Source organism: Condylostylus longicornis, unplaced genomic scaffold (genome assembly GCF_029603195.1).
Source record: "Condylostylus longicornis isolate FDR11 unplaced genomic scaffold, ASM2960319v2 ptg000040l, whole genome shotgun sequence".
Taxonomy (NCBI): Eukaryota; Metazoa; Arthropoda; class Insecta; order Diptera; family Dolichopodidae; genus Condylostylus; species Condylostylus longicornis.
In genome coordinates, this window is record NW_026578009.1 from 10,079,285 (window position 1) to 10,100,030 (window position 20,746).

General features: G+C 25.5%; 1 protein-coding gene across 2 annotated transcripts in view; it reads right to left on the bottom strand.

Moving 5' to 3' along the window:
- Window positions 1-20,309, bottom strand: part of LOC129609527 (hemicentin-1) — a 226,023-nt gene extending 205,714 nt beyond the window's left edge. For both annotated transcript variants that reach the window (XM_055521488.1, XM_055521487.1), the window contains exon 1: window positions 19,904-20,309. In XM_055521488.1, the coding sequence (XP_055377463.1) occupies window positions 19,904-20,036 (133 nt within the window). In that variant the 5' untranslated portion in view covers window positions 20,037-20,309. The remainder of the gene's footprint in view (window positions 1-19,903) is intronic.
- Between the last annotated feature and the right edge of the window lie 437 nt (window positions 20,310-20,746).

Sequence of the window (20,746 nt, forward strand, 5' to 3'; positions counted from 1 at the left end):
TCATTATTACTGTTACTGTCACAAATATGGCAGTGCTAATAATAATAATAATTATATTGACATGATTATTAATTTCTTGGTCTTTAATATTCCAGAATTAGTAATATGACATGTTACTTGAAAATATTGTACCTAAGTACTTGGAGATTTTAGTAGCTATAAGTAATCATATTTACATTTTCAAAAATTAATATTATAAGATTTGGGTATTCTTTCTTTAAATTAAACTATATTACAGTGTATTAAAGAAAAATGAGCTTAGTGACATGAAATATGTTTTTACCTTCTCGCCCTTCAACTCTGAAAATACTTTATTAACAACAAAGTTTTAATTTGATTAAATTGTCAAAATGATTTAAACTGTTTTCAGTGCGAATGTTTAAATACTCGGATATAAGCTTATGTTTCAGTTTTATTTTTAGGAAACAAAAATTCAGTCATTGAGTTTTAAGCTAAATGGTAATTTAAGTAAACTTAAATTAAATTAGATAAGGTACTCAAAATTGCGTTATTGTTAGAAGCAGTACTTATATAATGATTTGTAAATTACATACAATTCTATTCTGGAATACTGTACTAAAATATTTTGTAATATGGTTTATTTTGTAATAATCGGTTCCTTATTTATTAAAGCTACCATTAGTAAAAACTATTTTTGTAATTTTTGATAATATTTTCTGTTCATTTTTACAATAAAAATTTTTCGGCAAGTTCTATCATTAGTATTATAATTTTTTTTAATTAAGTTGCAATATTCAAACGGCTGCAGCACAAAAAACCTGGAAAGCTTTATGAACATTGTCAGACAAATTTTGATTGTAATGGTCAATGTACTAATTAAACTTGTCAGATACAAATAGTTTTCCATATTTCCTTTTTACCGACCGTATTGTGTATACAATAGGTACGTTATGTGACGGCAACAAATTTTGCATATCGAATTTTCGGTGGGAATGCACTCCTCCATAGAAGTGTAAGTAAACTATTTTCAGCAACCTATCGGTCTGTGTGTGCACGCGTATATCTCAAGTTCGGTTTAACCGATTTTGATGAAATTTTATATGCAACTTTATTTCAACCATGGCACGGACTGATCAATACCATGGCACGGACTTTTGGGACATATCAGTCCTCGAGAACCGCAATTTTTAGCGGGCCTGTTTTACATTTTTGACCATTATAAAGAAAATTATTCAATCGATTTAAAATTTCATATATAAGCTTTGCTCGACCGTCCGCGAGACCTACTAACTTTTGGAAGAAATCAGGCGTCATTAACTAGACGTTTACTACGGGCCTAATATACATTTTTGCGTATATAAAGAGAAATAATCAACCGATTTCATTGAAATTTAATATTTAAATTTTTCGTACTAAAACAATTAACATATAAATTTTTTGGAAAGATCAGGGTTAGAAGTCTGATCTGCGGGCCCATTTTACATTTTCCACCACATCTGTGGAGCGAATTGATGGAGTTTCTTGAAATTTGATATTTGGGTTCAGGTTGCTACCGAAAATAATTGGCGAGCATTTCAGGGAATTCGAGTAGCACAAAGCGAAACTCTACTAAGAGCCAAATTTACATTTTTCTAAGAATGTTAACTATAAGCTTACTAATGTCCTAAAAATTGGAAGGAAGTATTTAAAAGGCATTTTTATAATATTTTGTAACACTTTCACTTAACTAGACAATACACATTGCGGTCGGTTTTGTGCTGACCACATCTAATTTTTTTTTTTGTATTTGCACTGAACTTTATAGTGTGTCCAAAAATTTGTTCCAAAGTTATCTACCAAAAACTTATAAAAAATATCTAAAATTCGAGAATCTTCTTAAACAAAAAACTTATGATTTAGTTATAAACTGGTGTATTTAAAAATTTTGTATGTAGATATTTTATAAGCCCTCTAAAATTTCGAATTTTTTTAAAAATCCGTTTTAATTATTACTAATAGACAATTTTAACAAGCAATCATCAAGGATATTTGTTTTCTTTTTTATATATTTTTTGTAGCACTATAATTTTGTGTCCCATGTGCTATATATATATAAAATAACTATTTTAATTATAATGTAGAAGAAGCAGTACTTAAGAATTAAATATAAAGTCTATTACGAATAATGTTTTGTTATTAAATTTTATAACAATATTACCATCGTGCCTACAAGCTATACCTATATTATAGTGTCGAACTTGCATGTTATTATTGTAAAACGCCATAATAAGAAGCATTTTTAAGGTAGGTATATAAGGCTTTACCTTACTTCAATGACAAAAAATTATTTTTTCTTGTGTATCTACTTTAATTTAACTGATATCTCTTTTATAAAGTCTATTGTTAAGGTAAGAGTTTGGATTTTAATATTATTATTTTTTTTTTGTAAAAATATCTTTGTATAAATTTAAAATCAAATCTATATTTTTTAGGTTTATTATTTATATAAGCTTTATATTTTTATATTTACATAAATATTATGTTTAGCTGATAGTGTTCAATTACAAAAAAAATTTGAAAGTCAATCAACTTCCTTTAGGAAATGAGCAAACTTCATATCATTTAGTATTGTAGTAGCGATTTAGGATATTAATTTATTATAATATTTTCTATACCTATTATATTCATTATACGAATGTGTATGTTGTATGTATATATGTGTATACGAGTAGGTTTATAAAAAATAATATTCTTCATTTCCCTTCTGAAATTATTTTCTTTCATTTTCCAATTTTCTGATATCAGTTTCATGCTTTTTTTTTCAGTTTTCTATTCAACAAAAACTTGTAATTGTAAAATATTGAATATTTTAAATTAATGTCTGTCTGTTTATCCGAAATAAGAAAATCATTAGAAATTTAAAATTTCCATATGATTATGAAAAAAATTTTACTAATTGCAAAGGAAGAACATATTTAGATTAGGGAAATAATTGCACTATTGTAGCTTAATTATAATATTGTAACTGAAAATAGATGAAACTATGACGAGTTTAAATATCGAATAAAATGAACAGCTGGAAATTTAAGCACTTTTGTATCCTACTATTTGAAATTTAATTTATATAAATATGAAATCAACTTCAATTACTTAAAATAGAAAGGATTTGCTATTATGAGTAAGTGAAATTTTGCAACAAAATTTGAGTTTACTCAAAATCGAAATTTTTCGAACACCTTACATGGAATTTGATGAATGCTGTACTTCGTGCATTGTGCTTTGTATCAAATGCTGTCTTTGATCGTTTTTTTTTTGGTAAGGATATGTCGAGCTAGATTAAAAATTTCTTAAAGCGTACTATGAACAAATGAATGAGTTAAAAAAGTTATAAACTTTACTTTATTTGTGGCTTTCAATTTTCATTGAAGGCTGCCTGAATTTGTATCATAAAGACTGTAAGAATATAAATATAATTTGGCATATTGTCCTATTATTGATTTTTTGCTTTTCTAAAAAAATAATATTCTGTAAATGAAATCTATAATATGCATTAACATTGAATCAATAATGTTTTTCCATACCATGTTCAGCTATTGGTAAGCACACTGTATACAAGGCAAGTTTAAAGTCTATACCATGTAAGTATTATGCATATTTTCTATTAGAATGTCTAACAGTCACGGAATTTTATTTTTATTTTTTGTTTTATGTATTAAAGAATGTTGTTAAGAATGATTTCAAACGATTTGATTGTACAAAATAACTTTGGAACATTTCCTTATTTTTTCTCCATCTACATGATTACATTATTGCCTATGTATATATATATATATATATATATATATATATATATATATATATATATATAATAATATTATATTATTCACATATTTACAATATAAAATAAAAATTTTCACTTCTTATTTAGTTGAAATTCGAATTTCAAGGAAAATCTGACAGAAAATAAAATAGAAAAAGAAAAAAAAACTAAAATAAAAAAATACTTAAAAACTTACCCAAAAGCTGAAGACAAAACACATAACAAAAGTCGAAGAAGAGAAAACAACAAAAAATAATGTGAAAATAAATGAAAATTCTTTAATGGATTTCCATCAACAATAAAGGACCCAAAGGTGCCGTTTTATAGTTATGGTATATCCATGTTTTGTATATAGGCCCATGGATAAAAAAAATTATGTTTTGTTATTTTTTTTATTTTTGAATTTTTCATATCAAATCATGTCTCTTTTTTTTTTAGTTAGAAGACAACTTGTGTGTAGGCTCTAACCAACAAACTCTTCAAAAATTAATTTGAAATATTTGTGTGAGTGTATTAAGTATAAAAATATTATAATAATTATATAGCACATATTGCAGTTGAATCCAGATAAGAAAAGTTTCTGGATTATTTTTTTAACTTACATTTGAGTATATCACATGGTCCGTTCAAATACAATTCCTCCTTGAATTAAAGACTCCTCGTTGTATTTGAACAAAACTTTTTAAAAATAAACTGTTTTGCACCACATTTTTGTTAACTTATTTTGAAGACGTGGTATCCCATTGCAATAGAAGTTAGCCAATTTTATTATATTTATTCAATTCATTAGCCTTTGCGGTTTATCACAGCCTTAACTTTGAGAAAATATTTGGTAAACATAAGATTATTTTTCCAAGAGTATAGAATATGAATAAATTTATTTTCTATGAAATTGTTTTTGTTATTACAGATTCCAATGCTTAAGTTGATTAATGCATTGTCCTGGGCACAAAAGAAGCCTTTTCGCCAATTTTCGACTTGATTTGATCTAAAAAGTATGTTAATAATAACATAGCAAAAATATTTTACTAAATTCGAGAGTAAAATTTTAATATTACCGTGCTTGAACAAAAAATATTCTTAAAAACAAAATTCGATGGACCGCAGAAATAATTTCAATTCAATTTAGAAATTTCTCTTTTAACCAGAATCAACTGTATGAATTATTATTATAAATATGTATGTAAAATATGTCAGCAAGTAAATTATACATTTATCTACATAAGTACGTAATATGCAATATTATTAGAATTAAGAAAATCGAGAAGAATGAAGTAAGTAAGAATAGTATGTCGTCTGTAATTTAGATTTTAACATATATGTTATATTTTGCCACTATTAAAATTTGTATATACAAGTATATAATATACTTACGAGTATAAATATATGATATGTGTATGTATACATTTATTTAAATTAAAATTTTCTCAATCAAACACTATGTATACCTACAATATACATAAAATGTAAACATTTATTTTATATCCAGACAATAAAGTTGTATATATGTATAAGAAAAAGGACATCTCTTCTGGGACATTTCTTACCCAATATAAAATGACATGAACTCTTATGACAACTACTACTATAAAAAAATGTGTTAAAAATTAACAAAACAAAAAAAAACGAGAAAAAAAATAGAGTTGACCTTGTCAACTCTGTGATACCCGTACGAATTTGTTATCCTATGTGCGAATAACTAATGTGCCATAACTAACTATGGGGCAGACTATGACTTTAAGTTGCCGTATTACCATATTAATTTATGCAAAATTTCAGTACTATGTGTTTTTCAAAATACTGGTTGTGCCAAACTAGTATTGAAGTTGTATGGCAACTACTAGAAAAAGCTAAGAAATTTTAGCGAATTTTATCAAGCACATCGGCCCTACTAATATATTCACTTGTGTGAAATCTCAATATCACAGCTTTTATAGTTTCTGAGATATAGCCAAATAACTTTTGAAGTTATATGGCAGGTACCAGAAGGAGCCAAGTAATTTCAACGACTTTTATGAGACACATTGGCCCTACTAATATATTCGTTTGTGTGAAATTTCAATACCATAGCTTTAATAGTTTCTGAAATATAGTCAAATAACTTTTGAAGTTGTATGGCAGGTACCAGAAGGAGCCAAGTAATTTCAACGACTTTTATGAGACACATTGGCCCTACTAATATATTCGTTTGTGTGAAATTTCAATACCATAGCTTTAATAGTTTCTGAAATATAGTCAAATAACTTTTGAAGTTGTATGGCAGGTACCAGAAGGAGCCAAGTAATTTCAACAACTTTTATGACACACATTGGCCCTACTAATATATTCGTTTGTGTGAAATTTCAATACCACAACTTTTATAGTTTCTGAGATATAGCCAAATAAATTTTGAAGTTGTATGGCAGCTACCCGAACCGGTACCCCGATCACGTCCAATTTAAATAGGGTTCTGGCACTTACTACAGTAAATCATTTGTGAAAATTTGGTGAACTTAGCTCAATTAGTTTTTGAGTTATCGTTCGGACGGACGGACGGACGGACGGACGGACGGACGGACGGACGGACAGACAAAGCTAAATCAACTCAGAATTTGACGCTGATCAAAAACATACACTTGAGTCTATATCTAACACCGTTATTTCTTAGCGTTACAAACGGTAAGGCAAATTTAGTATACCCTTCGAACATACGTTCGTACGGGTATAAAAATAAAAGAAAAAAAGAGATGAAAAAATATACTAACTGTCTTCCAATATCAATGTGTACACAATATACATACTTGTAATTTATAATTATTTATACATATTATATAGACATGTTAAGTATGACAAACATACATCTAACATACATATACCATATATATGTGTACGTACTTCTGGTCATCACATTCTATTCTTCTATCACAATGTTTTTAGTTGCTTTTCATTTTGATGTGGGTGATTTTCAAACAATTTGTTCATTACTTTTTTAAGTTATAATATTCAATATATTTTTATTTCTATAGAATTAAGAATTGCCCCCATAGGATTATAGTTATATTGTCACAAGAAACTATGTCCACACATATATTTATAAGTATGTAGAATTATATTGTGCACATATCTTATTAAAATAGTTTATATTTTTTTATTCCAACACGAATACTTGTAATGATGTATGATGTAAGTATACGGATATAATTATAAATTTAACCTGACAAATAAACATTATGACGTAATGCAAAGTGACAGAGAAAAGAAATTTATATCAATATCCGAAACCTTATACAATATTTTCGTCTGATACCAAAAGCGGCGGCCCTTCTGCTGTTAGAGTTTTCCAAATTTGTTTTAATTTAATTGTTTCAATATACATATAGCTGACTGCAACATCAATGTTTCATTTGAAGGTATCCCTATTTCGATCAATATTCAAACGCTGTTCATCCTGTAGCGCTACAGAAACTATAGCTTGATTATTTTGTTAGCAATGAATCTCAACGTAGTTTTTTCTGTTTTCTAAAAGTACCAGAATTTGATGAAAGTAGCTATTTAAGGAGACGTGTTTACTAAAGGATTTAGTCAATTGATCACCTAAATAATTGATGTATAAAATTTGATGTTAAAATACTCCCATAAATTTCATTTCTCAACAAATGTTTTTCAATTAAATTTATATTTGATTTTGGAGAACATCAATGGTTTAAAATTTGAGATTTATAACGAATTGTAATAAAGGATATATTATATTATATTACACAGGATCTACGCAAAATGTATTATGTATGTCGGTCATATTTAGAAGACCTACTTTTGTTCATACACGCTTACCGTATTACAATGTTTTTAATAATAAGTAATCAACCATTTTAAATGGCACTCCAGCAGACATTTTAAGAGAAAAGGAATTTCTTATTGACCTGATAATTTTTTAATTTTAAAATTAATTAATATATAGATCAAAAGCAAAATCTAATGTTTTTTTTAATACTCGTTCAACAACAAAATTACATTTGAACCATGCGCCCCATGACATTGTTTATAGAATTTTGTCCGGAAATTTGTCATTATTATCGCTTTGGACACTATAAGCAACATGCAAATACATAGTTATTTTTTATGAATTACTTTTAAAAAAATAATACATATTTACAAAAAGACCTGCGTGTATCGTTGTGCGTTTGACTACGGACGAAAAGAAAAATAAATAAAGTTCAAAGAACGCATTATTGACATTTTATCGTTTTTTTTTTTGAAAGAAAAAGCTTACGACCTGTGCGTTATCTATGATTGAAAAAAATAATAGATAAACATTTAACATGTGTGCGTCTGTGTATGCGTACTGATTTTACACTTTGTTCCTTAGAATAACCCGTAAATAAACTTTCATTTTATGATTTAAATTTAACCAACATTATTACTTTCCTTTCAAAAGGAAAAATAAAAGAAAATAGAAAAAAAGAGAAACATGTAAACCAAACAAAAAATTGTTTATGTTTGTTTTGATAGGGTGACAATAAACAAAAAAAAAAAAAAAATAAAAAAAAAAGTAAAAATAATGAAAAGAATGTGTGAATGTTTGTGATTTTTTTTTCAGCTTTTTTTATTAAGTTTTCTTTTATAACAGCTTTAATGTTTACTTTTTCTATACTAAAAATGGAAGAAGCAGTGGTTTACAATTTATTTTATTTTTTTTTTTTATTTTTTGCCTTCCTTGGCTATTGGTCATTGACATCCTGATTCTTCTACTATTACACATTAAGTAACAATAAAAAAAACATTTTTTTTGTAACTAAGATAACTTTTATATAGATATTTTAGCTTATAAACAAAACGTAGTAATTTTACAAAAATAAGAGAAAATCCAAAAACAGGGTGAGTTTAAAAAAAGTTCAATAGAGTGAAAGTTCACTTGACTGTTTTTGTGCTTTATAAAATTAATAAAAAATGGTTTTAAAATACAAAATAAAACAAAATGATTACAAAATACAGATAAAATGTTAAAGATCATTTTTAGGTTTGAGTTGGGTTGCTCTTTTTTTTTATGATATTAAAAATAATAAAAAAAAAGTACTTAGTTGCCAAGTTTAATCCTTAAATAAAAATACCCTTGTAATTATACATTGGATTTTTAGAAAGAATAAATTTACGTCTTTTTGTCTTTGTTTTATGATTTTGTAAAATAATTTGATAGCAGTTTTATTGTTGAAATATAAAATTTATTGTTTTTATACTTGAAAATAATTGCAGAATTAAATTAAATTTTTAATGATTTTTTTTTTTGTCGAAAATTTAAGAAAATTCCAAAATTTCTGGAACGATTATGGAAAATTGACGCATTTTTACTTAGAAAAGGGAAGTATACAATTTGATTGAAAGTTTGTGAAAAAATTTTTTTAAAATTAAAATTTTTATTAAAAATAACACAATTTTTGTTTTTCATAAAAAATTCCTAAATATTCATTTGAAAATAATTCTTACATAAGTTAACAGCCTAGTCGTCTATCTCGCTTTTTTATTCACTTTTTATTCACTTTCAAATCAGAATTCTCTGCTTTTCTAATAGATATTTCATTTTTCCGAAATGATTACCAATTTTTTCAATTGAATTTTTTCATTTCTTCTCAAACTATCGAGTAATGAACGTCTCACTTACAAAGACAAAGTGAATAAATTTTGTGTACATTTTAGAAAAAAACTGAGATTCACTACACGAATAATTCTTCTAACTCAAAAATTACTTGTATAATATTGAGTAATATATGATAGTTACTCACTTTCTTCTTATTTGCCGAGTAAAATAGCGAGATAAACAATCAGACCCTAAAACTTCATTTTTAAAAATGTTATCATTTTATTATCATTCAATATCATTCATCTTAATTGAATACATAATTACTTACTTAGGATTTTAATAAACAAAACAGATTCGCTGAATTAAGATTATTTCATCGGTATGGAAAATATTTTTGACAAAAAATAAACTACTCGGTCATAATAATAATTTAATATTATATAATAAATTGTAGACCATCTGAAATAACTATATAAAATTATAAACATAATTCTCTGACATAATTCTATAATACTCCGTGTAAAATTTTGTTAATACTTTATATCCTATGTTGGGGGCTATAACAAATTTTTAATTTTTGAGTAATTAATTTGAATTTTACCCTTTCCTTTTTAATTTTATTGGAATAGATTTTTCAAAAACTGAAATTAAAAGTTTTATTTAAAAACTGAAATTATTCTATATATTGAAGAGTTTTCTAATTCCGAATGAATATTATGCCCTTATTTGGGGACGAAAAATGAAATGTATGTATACGATAAACAGTGACTAAAATAACAAAATTTTGAAATTGTATTTTGGTATAAAAACATTTTCAATTTTCGAAATGCGATTTGTTTAAATTTTTATGACAATAATAAAATATAACATTTTAAAAACTTCACTGTTATTACACAAAATTCAGACTGATATTTAAAGTCTAAATGAAATTCCCATCATAAAAATCTTATCATTTAACAAGCCGTGTTACAGTTGTTTATTTTTTAATTCCAATTTTTTTTTTCAAATTAAAGTTAAAAGAAAATTACAAATTCGATGAGAGTATCTTTCATTATGTTCCTAATACGCTCGAATATAGCTTAATAGAAATTTTGAATAATAATGAAAAAACCCAAATTATTAAAGCTATTATTTCCCAAAATAGCTCTATTTAAAATTTTAATTGAAAAAGAAAAAAAAATGCCAAATTTATAATAAAATAAAATTATTTAAATAATTTATAAAAAAAATTCTTTAATTTTTAATATAATTATTTAATTAAGATAAAAATCATGCCAAAATTATACTGGCGTCCATTTCATTTCTATTCAAATATGCAATGTACGTGTGTGCATATTATATCGTATAAAATAATGAAAAAATCAACTACAAAAATAGTAAAAATTAAAAAAAAAGATGAAATAAAAATTAAGAGAGAAAAAGGTATATAACAGTTCTTTGTTCATTAAACGATCGTAATATGAAATTTTTTCCGTCTGTTTAAGTTTTGATGAAGGTTCCACTTGATTTTGGCAACTTTCCTTTTTGGCCCCAAAACAAAATATAAAATGTAATGAAATAAAAAAAATATGAAATCTTTTATTCCTTCCTCTTTTTTTTTTCTTTTTGCTTACATTTATCCTTAAATATTAAATTATGTTCATTTATCATAAGTTAGTTTGTAGACATGTAAAAATAAAATGTTATTAAAAAATTAAAGTATTCAAATTGAATGTAATCCTAAAATCTTTCTTTTTCTGGTTCAATGTTTTTGTATACAATTTAAAATTTTTTTTTTTCATTGGGTTTGAGAGTACAAGGAATCATAAAAATCATATTGTGTATATACAAAATATTTCTATGCTACTTAAAAGTTTAAACGAACAGTAAGGAGTTGTAGTAAAAAAAAAATTACATTAAATAATCTTTCATATTCTTTCTTTAGTAAAGTAGATGCCGAATAGATTTATAGCAATGTAACAGGGTAGTTTAAAAAGTCTGTGTAAATATTGAATAAATATATTAAAATTTAAATATCGTTCGCTGAAAAACCCTTGGGTTTTGTCCACCATATTTAAAAATAAAATTTTTCATCTAATTAATTGCATCATGTAATGTGTTAATGGAAGAGAGAAAAGAATTTCGCTTCAATTTATTTATTACCTTTATTTTTTCATTTGAATATTATAAAAATGTCTGTTAAATACTTCTTCCCAATTTTTAGGACGTTACTAAGCTTATAGTTAACATACCTAGAAAAATGTAAATTTGGCTCGTAGTAGAGTTTCGCTTTGTGCTACCCGAATTCCCTGAAATGCTCGTCAGTTAGTTTCGGTAACAACCAGAACTCAAATATCAAATTTCAAGAAATTCCATCAATTCCCAAAAATGTAAAATCGATCCGCAGATCAGTTTTCGAGCCCTGATCTTTTCAAAAAATTTATATGTTCATTGTTTTAATACGAGGAATTCAAATATTAAATTTCAATGAAATCGGTTGATTATTTCTCTTTATATACACAAAAATGTATATTTGGCCCGTAGTAAACGTCCAGTTGCTGATGCCTGATTTGTTCCAAAAGCTAGGAATTTTCACGGACGGTCGAACAAAGCTCATATATGAAATTTCAAGTAAATCGGTTGAATATTTTCTTTAAAATGGTGAAAAATGTAAAACAGGCCCGCTAAAAAGTGCAGTTCCCGAGGCGTGATATATCCCAAAAGATCAATCCGTGCCATGGTCGAAATAAACTTACATATAAAATTTCATCAAAATCGGTTCAGCAGAACTTGAGATACACGCGTGCACACACAGACCGATAGGTTGCTAAAAATAGTTTATTTACACTTCCCCACTATGGAGAAGTACGTTTCCACCGAAAACTCGATATGCAAAATTTGTTGCCATCATACAACCTACCTATTGTTTACACAATACGGTCGGTAATTTAAAAAGAATAAATAAAAAACGAAATATCTTATTAAATATTCACTCAGGAAATTTGATTCGTGTTTTGTGTGTTTTAAATAAATTTCATGGAGCCCAAATAATTATTATTTGAATTATATAAATGTGCCTATAGATTACCCATACCATAATTTCGGTTTTTAATAAAAATTTAGCTCGAGGAATTGGGGGAGAAAAATTAATAAAAAAGAATGAACTTTTTGAATGTGTGTAATTAAAGTTAAATATTTAAATAATTTTTCTAAAATTTCAAACGGAAAAAGAGAGAAAATTTATTAATTAATATAGTGAATTTTATTTGAAAAATTTTATGGATTTGATTCACAGATTGTACTCGTAATATTGATCCCTGTGTATCGAGTTTTACAAGTGCTATGAAAATTGAATAACATACGAAAATGAAACACGAATTCGTGATTCAAAATATGAACAATTGCACTAATATGATTTCTTATATAGATGTTTTGTTGTTAAAATTGAAAAAAGATAAATAAAATATATTGAACAGCTATGGAAGAAATCTTTTGCTAGCTTTAAATTCGATCAGATTTCTTTCGAACACTTATGTAATACAATTTTCAATAGGATTGTCCTTATAAATTTTCTTAGTATTGAAATTCAGAATTTAAATTAAATTTTAGATATTTAAATGATATAACAAATTTTATGTAGGTATGTAAGAGGATTTATAAAAAACTTTGTGGAAATTTTTTTGGCATATCTAAAATTAATTATATAAATAAATATTCGAAAATCTAAAATTGAGCCATTTGCAATTTAGGTTGCCTTGAAATCTTTTATTAATTCAATTATGTATTTTAGATATAAAAGAAAATTTAAAAAAAAAAATTTCATGCCGAATCAATGTTTGAAATATAAAACGATGAAAGTTTAATAATATATAAAAGTACAATATGCGGAGCGTTTCTTAAAAAATAATAAATTTAAACGAATTCTGCCCCAAAAAATTTTAATTCAAAGGTATTAAAACATGTCTATATAACATTTAGGATTAAAAGGAAAAGTTTTGTAAATCTATGGAACTCCGTTGCATTTCCTGTTGAAGAAAATAAACGCGCTCAAAACTCAAATAAAACGTTGTTAACCTGTGCGCTGTTATTTTCTGCGAGAATAGGAGAAATGTGCTACAATTTTATTAACTGGCGATATATATTTGGCATAACTTTCGTAGGAAGATATTTAAAAAATAAAAATATTCAGATTATTACTATCTCCATATTAAATTAAATTCTTTTTACTGATATTACTTCTTCTATATTATATGTATGTAATGTAAATAATATATTTTAATATTCCATATGACGCTTTTGAGAAAATTATGAATTTCGTAAGCCTAGGGAGCATTTTCACCACTTCTCAATAACAAAAAATGAAAAATTTCGACGTCTGATACAATTTTAATTGCGTGTAAACAATCTTTCTCTACAAATTTTCAATTAATATTTCAAACCTGCACGTATCCCTTTATTTGTATCCGCTCTGAATTTCATATACCACTTGAAACGCTACACATTTATATTAAATTATATATTAAAAAACCAACTTATAATTAACTATACTTCTATATAATATTATTAAGTATTAATTTTCTTTACTATACATATTATAATATTATATATGTGTATGTAACGAAACATACAATCATTATAATTGTAATTTTGTATCTTAAAGTTATTCATATAAAGAAATGATTAAGAACTTTAGTTCCACCTATAATATTTTTCATGCTGGCACATATGTAAGGGATCAAATACCGCCTATCATTTATATAATAGTACGATATATATATATAATAGTACGATATATATCATATACGATGTATGTATATGATGTGTTAGACTAAGAAAAACTGTTTTATTAATTTAAAAAATTTATTTAGATATCCTTGCTATTGGATGCTATATTTATAAATATTACTATGAATATTATACAAAAAAAACGAACACAAAAAAAAAACTGTTTGTATAGGGTCATTCACAATAATTTTATTAATATAAAATCTTTCGGAATTTGACATGGAGTTCTGGAACTGCTTTAATAACATCATTGTTAAAATAAATTTATTTACGATAACGTTCCTATATTTAATTTTATATAAAAACTTGAAAGATCAACTACTGAAAATGAAGAATGAATGAATGTTGAACGAATAAAATTAATGGGTTAAGGGTAAAATAGTTATAACACAAATTAAAAGCAGTCAATACAAAATTCTGCACAATTATTATATTTGAAATGACTTTTCAACAATAAATCTTATTATGAATTTTACTAATACAACATCATAGCTGCGGAATTAATAAGAATGTGCTTATTACACTACTAATTTATCTTAATGGAAATTTCTTCATGCAACTGCAGAACAGATAGATGACGTAATAAATCTTATAAATTGCATAAGTTCATTGTGATTTTTCCTTTTTAAGCATTTTTTTATTGCAAAATATCAAAAAAATTAAGACAGTTTCTAATTACTTCGCCTCTAACCTCGGTAGAAATCGCGTCAAATTTTTGTGGTAAATGGTTTTTTCGGACGATTTACAATTCATTTAATTGGTAATCTGAGATTTTATATACAAATTTTCAAAAAGGTTCGTTTTTAAAAAAATTGATCAGTTTAATTAATCTTTAAAGAAAATCATATAAAAATACTCCTGAAATTGAAAATTGGACTGAACTGACTTTCTTATGAAATATGGTGTTTATTTATTAAGTCTGTAATAGTTATGTATTTGGAGAGCATAATTGAGTTCATTCAAAATGAGGAATACAAAATATTTGAGGATTAAACTTACTCTCTTATTTCCAAATTAATTTGGATTTCTTTTACTAGAAATCACGCATTATTTACTTTAATTCTTATATGTCTTTATAAAAACCCTGTACGAACAAGTTTTCATACAGTAACATTAACGATTTCTAAAAGGATTATAAAAAAAATTTTAGAAAAAAATCTTTTTTCTCTATCTATATTTTTGCTTATTTCATCTAACTACACAAACTACACATACATATTTTATGTTGGAAGCACAAAATCAGTTTTAATCACTGATAATGTCATTCATTAATAAAACTTTCTGAAGCGTTAATACGCATTATTTCCATTATCACTTGTATAAAATACAATTTGTAAAAATCCTATTTCATATTATAAGTGTGCGTAAAAATTTTGCAAAATTTCTTGTACGCCTACAAGTAAGCAATTTGTTTATCAAAAAAATTTTCTTTTAAATTGAAAGTAACAATGTTTTTACCGACCGTATTGTGTATACAATAGGTAGGTTATGTGATGGCAACAAATTTTGCATATCGAGTTCTTCATGGTAGGGAAGTATAAATAAACTATTTTTAACAACCTGTCGGTCTATGTGTGCACGCGTGCATCTCGAGTTCAGCAGAACCGATTTTGATGAAATTTTATATATAAGTTTATTTCAACAATGGCACGGATTGATCAACTTTTGGGATATATTCGGGCTGGGGAACTGCAATTTTTAGCGGACCTGTTTTTCATTTCTGACCATTTTGACCATATAAGCTTTGCTCGACCGTCCGCGAAACCTCCTAACTTTTGGTAGGCATCAGCAACTGGACGTGTACTACGGGCCAAATATACATTTTTGCGTATATAAAGAGAAATAATCAAGCGATTTCATTGAAATTTAATATTTAAATTCTTCGTACTAAAATAATGAACATATAAATTTTTTGGAAAGATCAGAGCTCAAAAACTGATCTGCGGGCCGATTTTACATTTTCCACCATATCTGTGGAGCGAATTGATGCAATTTCTTTAAATTTAATATTTGAATTCTGGTTGTTACAGAAACTAACTGGCGAGCATTTCAGGGAATTCAGGTAGCACAAAGCGAAATTCTACTAAGAGCCAAATTAACATTTTTCTAGGTAAGTTAACTATAAGCTTGCTAATGTTTTTTTTTGTTTCTGTCTTGTTTTCAAAATGGTTTTTCTTCATAAGTTTTTATATAGAACGAGTTAGCAATGAGTTAGAAACTTTGGGAATAAAAAATTTATTTTGCACTACCCGTTTGTATTTAAATTTTATAAATTTACTGAAATCAAAGTCGGACCGAATTTTGTGAATACAAGCAGTCATTTTATTTAATTAAATATGTCGAACAATTTGACTTTAGGAAAGGTGGTAAAACCAAAAAAAATTCTTGTATTATTTTTTATTTTCCAAATTTCAAATAATTTGGGCCCTGAATTTATATATATTAATAAAGTAAGTGGAAAATGAGGTTAATTAAATGCTACCAACAAAACTATAAGATTAAACTTTCCACAGAATTTGTTACAAGCGGACTTAATTTTCAGCATTCTAGAAATGGAATTTTATATTTAGCTTTGCGTGTATGCTTTCTTTTTTCTGCTGTTTGTACTAACATAACTAATGTTTTTCGTTGGTTTTTTGCAAGCTTTAAAGTAGCTATTTCGTTTAAGCCTTATTTCGGTTGCGTAGCATATGTGACTTAAACACTGCTATTTTTATAGTCTATACGTTAAAATTTTTTAGAAATAATCCTGTGTAATACAACTATGTTGAATGTTTTTATGTCGAAAATATTACGAAATTAAATTACGACATTTTTCTAATTCACGTTTCTCTAGTGATAAATTTCACCTATATATCTGGTTTATTTAAAAATATTTGCTTTCATTTCTTTCTAACGTTCTTGATTTTACAAATGGGATACTTATACAATCTGACAATCCCAGATAACCAATTTCTTTTTAAAATTGTCATACACTCTTTTACCTTCACGTGTATAATTATTTTATTTTATATCCTTTTTAATCATCTAATTGGCATAATAAAACTCGTGTGCGTTTTTCTTTCCGAATTTTTATTATTTTTATTATTATTGAAGAAGGAAGAAATCTTTGGAGTATATGTAGAAGTCATATAGAAGTTTAAAACTTAATCATATTTAAATTATCTTTTAGGTAGGTATGCCTTCTTAGTTCTTATTTTAAAGATCTTCACGGTCTAGTCTCAGGTTTTTTCTTTGGAATCGATCATCAAATTATTTGTGATGTAGGTACAACTTAAAAGATTTACAGATTTCGGTGACAGACGATTTTAATGAATATTATTAAAAATTTATGTTCAAATGATAGCAAAAAACAAAAAAGATAGAAAGCAGATTTAATATTGTGTTAGAGAATTACTTTGTTGTTGAAACTTTCAAAAATAGAAAATTTAATGACTACATTATTGATTAGAATTTTTTATGCGGAGAAGAAAGAAAATAATTTAACATTTAAAGTGGAAATCGGAAGTTGTGGCGCCGTTCATTCAAAATTTCAAGGCACGTGATATCTGAGTTTAATTTTTTCTGAATAACCTTTGAATAATTTCTTAACATTTTTTTCTTTAAATTAGGTAGATAAATCGCTTGTTACTTTCGGTTCTTATGCATCTTTCAGACTACTTTAAAACTATTTGTGGCTTTCAACAGATAATAGTTCGCAAAATTTTTGAACTTTTTGAACAAAGCAACTATCGTGCTTGTATATAGAATTTTAGTTAAATTGCTGCCTATCACTATAATAAATTAGGTATCTCTTACTAGTGTCGTAGCCAAGTGAACTATTGAAATTCAAATTCTTTAAATTTGGATATTATTTTGGATACTCTTAAGAGAAGTTAGGATAAAATTAGAATCATAATTCGAATTTTACAAGCTGAAAAGAAATTACCTTATATAAAAAAAATTTATTCAGATTTTTTTTAAATAATTTTACAACATAATTACATATATGTATATGAAAATATTTATAGATATGCACACATTAATATAGTAATTCTATTTTTTTTTTTTTTGTTAAAATAATACTTATAATCGAAAAGTTCAAGAGAATATCAATAATAATTGAAAACACGCGCCGAAATTTTGAATTTATGCAAAGAGACAAAATCTCTTTATAAAACACTTTTTATTTAAATTTAGACTTAAACATTTTAGACATAGAAGAAAATGTATATAGGCATTATGTTAGTGCAATTAAAAATAATTTCTGAAGTACCAAAAATGAGCAAATGTAGGTACATGTGCACATGTGAACGTGCTTTAAGGATTGTTCTAGTACATTCTATTATTATGAAAAATAAAATCGAAATATATGACGTCAAAGAATTAGATATAGAAATAAGCTACGAATTTTGATTTTGATTATAAAACAATATTATTGAATTCTGATTTATGTTGTTTTGAATAATAGTGGGTGATCCTGTTTAGTTTTCCATGTTTTTTTACATGAATTTAGATGCGCAATTCTGTGCAGTTGGCAACTTGTGAACCCTAAATCGAAGTTGGTAATTGATCTTGAAGAGACTGAAGCTTAAAAAATGTTCTACACTTACGAATTTTGTATTATATATTATGAATATTTTTGGAAATATCAAAGAAGAATGAGTTCGGTATAAATACATAATTTTATGTTCTGAGTCTGTCCATTGAATATTTTTTGTTTCGAGTGTATTTGCCCTGAAAATTATCTTCAATTATATATACATGGCATGGCAGCCTTGAATAATTGAAGATAATGTTGAAGTGTGTTCAATTTGAAAACTTTAAAACTTTGAATTGCGTTAAACGTCAAACACTTGTTAAAGATTAGTTTAGAAAAATTTGCTGTGAAATTAGCAAGAAAAATTATGAAAAAATTGGATAATATAACGAAAAATTAAAACTTCTAATTACTACTGCTTCAACAAATTTCTCAAACATATTAAGATCTTTATCTTAATTCCTCGCGTGATTATACAAAAAACTTTATTGTTTTGTAACATTCCCGATGACCCTAAGGCGTCACCCGTGATTAGTAATAAGCTTTCGAGAAACTTTTTCTTAAACCTGTAAAAATTCAATATTTATCAGTAATGCAAAAGGTAACGCATGCATACATATACTGTGCATGGCACTACAAGAATATTTTGTTTTTCTGAACTTCAAGAAATTTCTGAATTCACAGGGCTTTTCCAACGACGCCTTGTATGATTATATTTGATTGTAACTTTTAATTTTAGAGTAACAGGGCTTTAAAGGGTTAAAAAAAGGCTTAAAATCGTTTGGTATAATTTAATTTTTTTTTTACTAAACGCATCGGAGGACTGTTTTAAATAACTTTTCAAAGATTCATGGTTGTCGAATGAATGATTTATAAGTGAGGTGAGTGGGGAATTTTTAGGTTATGGGTTAGCGTATATAAAATATTGACAAAATAACAAGATATAAAATATTTGAATTGAAAATTTGCTTCATGTATCAATTTTAATATATGCATGTTATAGTAATTTAGGGTTAAATTAAAAACAGTCAGCAAATAATAATGCCTAAAGTATAAAATTTATGTTGATTGAAACTTAAAACTATAGAAGTACTGGTTAAATTTTTTGAGTCTCGTACTCCATAGTCAGTCAAAGCTTTATCGAAAGTTATCATTCTAATTTTAAGTATTTTAAATGAGATTTTGTGATAATAAATTAATTAATTAGTTTATTAAAGAATTAATAATATTAATATATTTATAAAAGTATATTTTACAAGTAAATATTTTTAATGATAAACTGTTTTTGTATATATAATTAACTTACCTGGTTTATAACCATCACCATGCTCATAACTTTTACTATATTTCAAATATGAAATGAAAGCAAATACTATCCATAAAACTTTCTCCATTTTATATAATTTAATATTATTTATATATCCTATATACATATACATTTATAATATATTTTATTTTATTTTATAATATTAATTTATTATTTATATTAAATTTTATTTAATTTTCTTTTTATTGTTTGAAAATTTTTTTAATTTAGATTTCCTTTATTTACACTAGTTATTTAATTAAACTTTTTCATTATATCAAGAGTATATAAAGAATATTTTTTGTTTTTTTGTTTTTTATATTTTGTTTCTTTCTTTTTGTTGTCCTTTATATTGTTTTTGTTATTTTATTATTTCAATTCCATTTTATTATTTATTTTTTTTTTTTGTTTTTGTTTTTTTGTATTTCTTTTTGCCTGTTTATTCACTACTTATAAACTTAATATTTTTAAATTTAATTTAAAAACTTTTCATTTTATAAAATATCTATGTACGCATATAGCTGCATTATATATAATAATATTTACATATATAGGTACATAATGTGCATTTTTTACTTTTTTTTTTTAAATAATAATTCTCTATTTCTTTCTCTTTTGTTCTTCTTATATCGTTTTATCATTACAAGTTATAGTTTTGAATTGATTATATAAACAAAAATAATATTGGAAAAAAATAAAAAAAAAAATAAATAAAATTTATAAAATTTTATGCTATCAATTTTAATAAAATTCGGAAATAAAATTTAAGCATTATGCTCAAAAGAAATTAAAATTTTAAGCTATGTGTTTTGTAAATATAATTATGAAGATTTGAACGAGTTT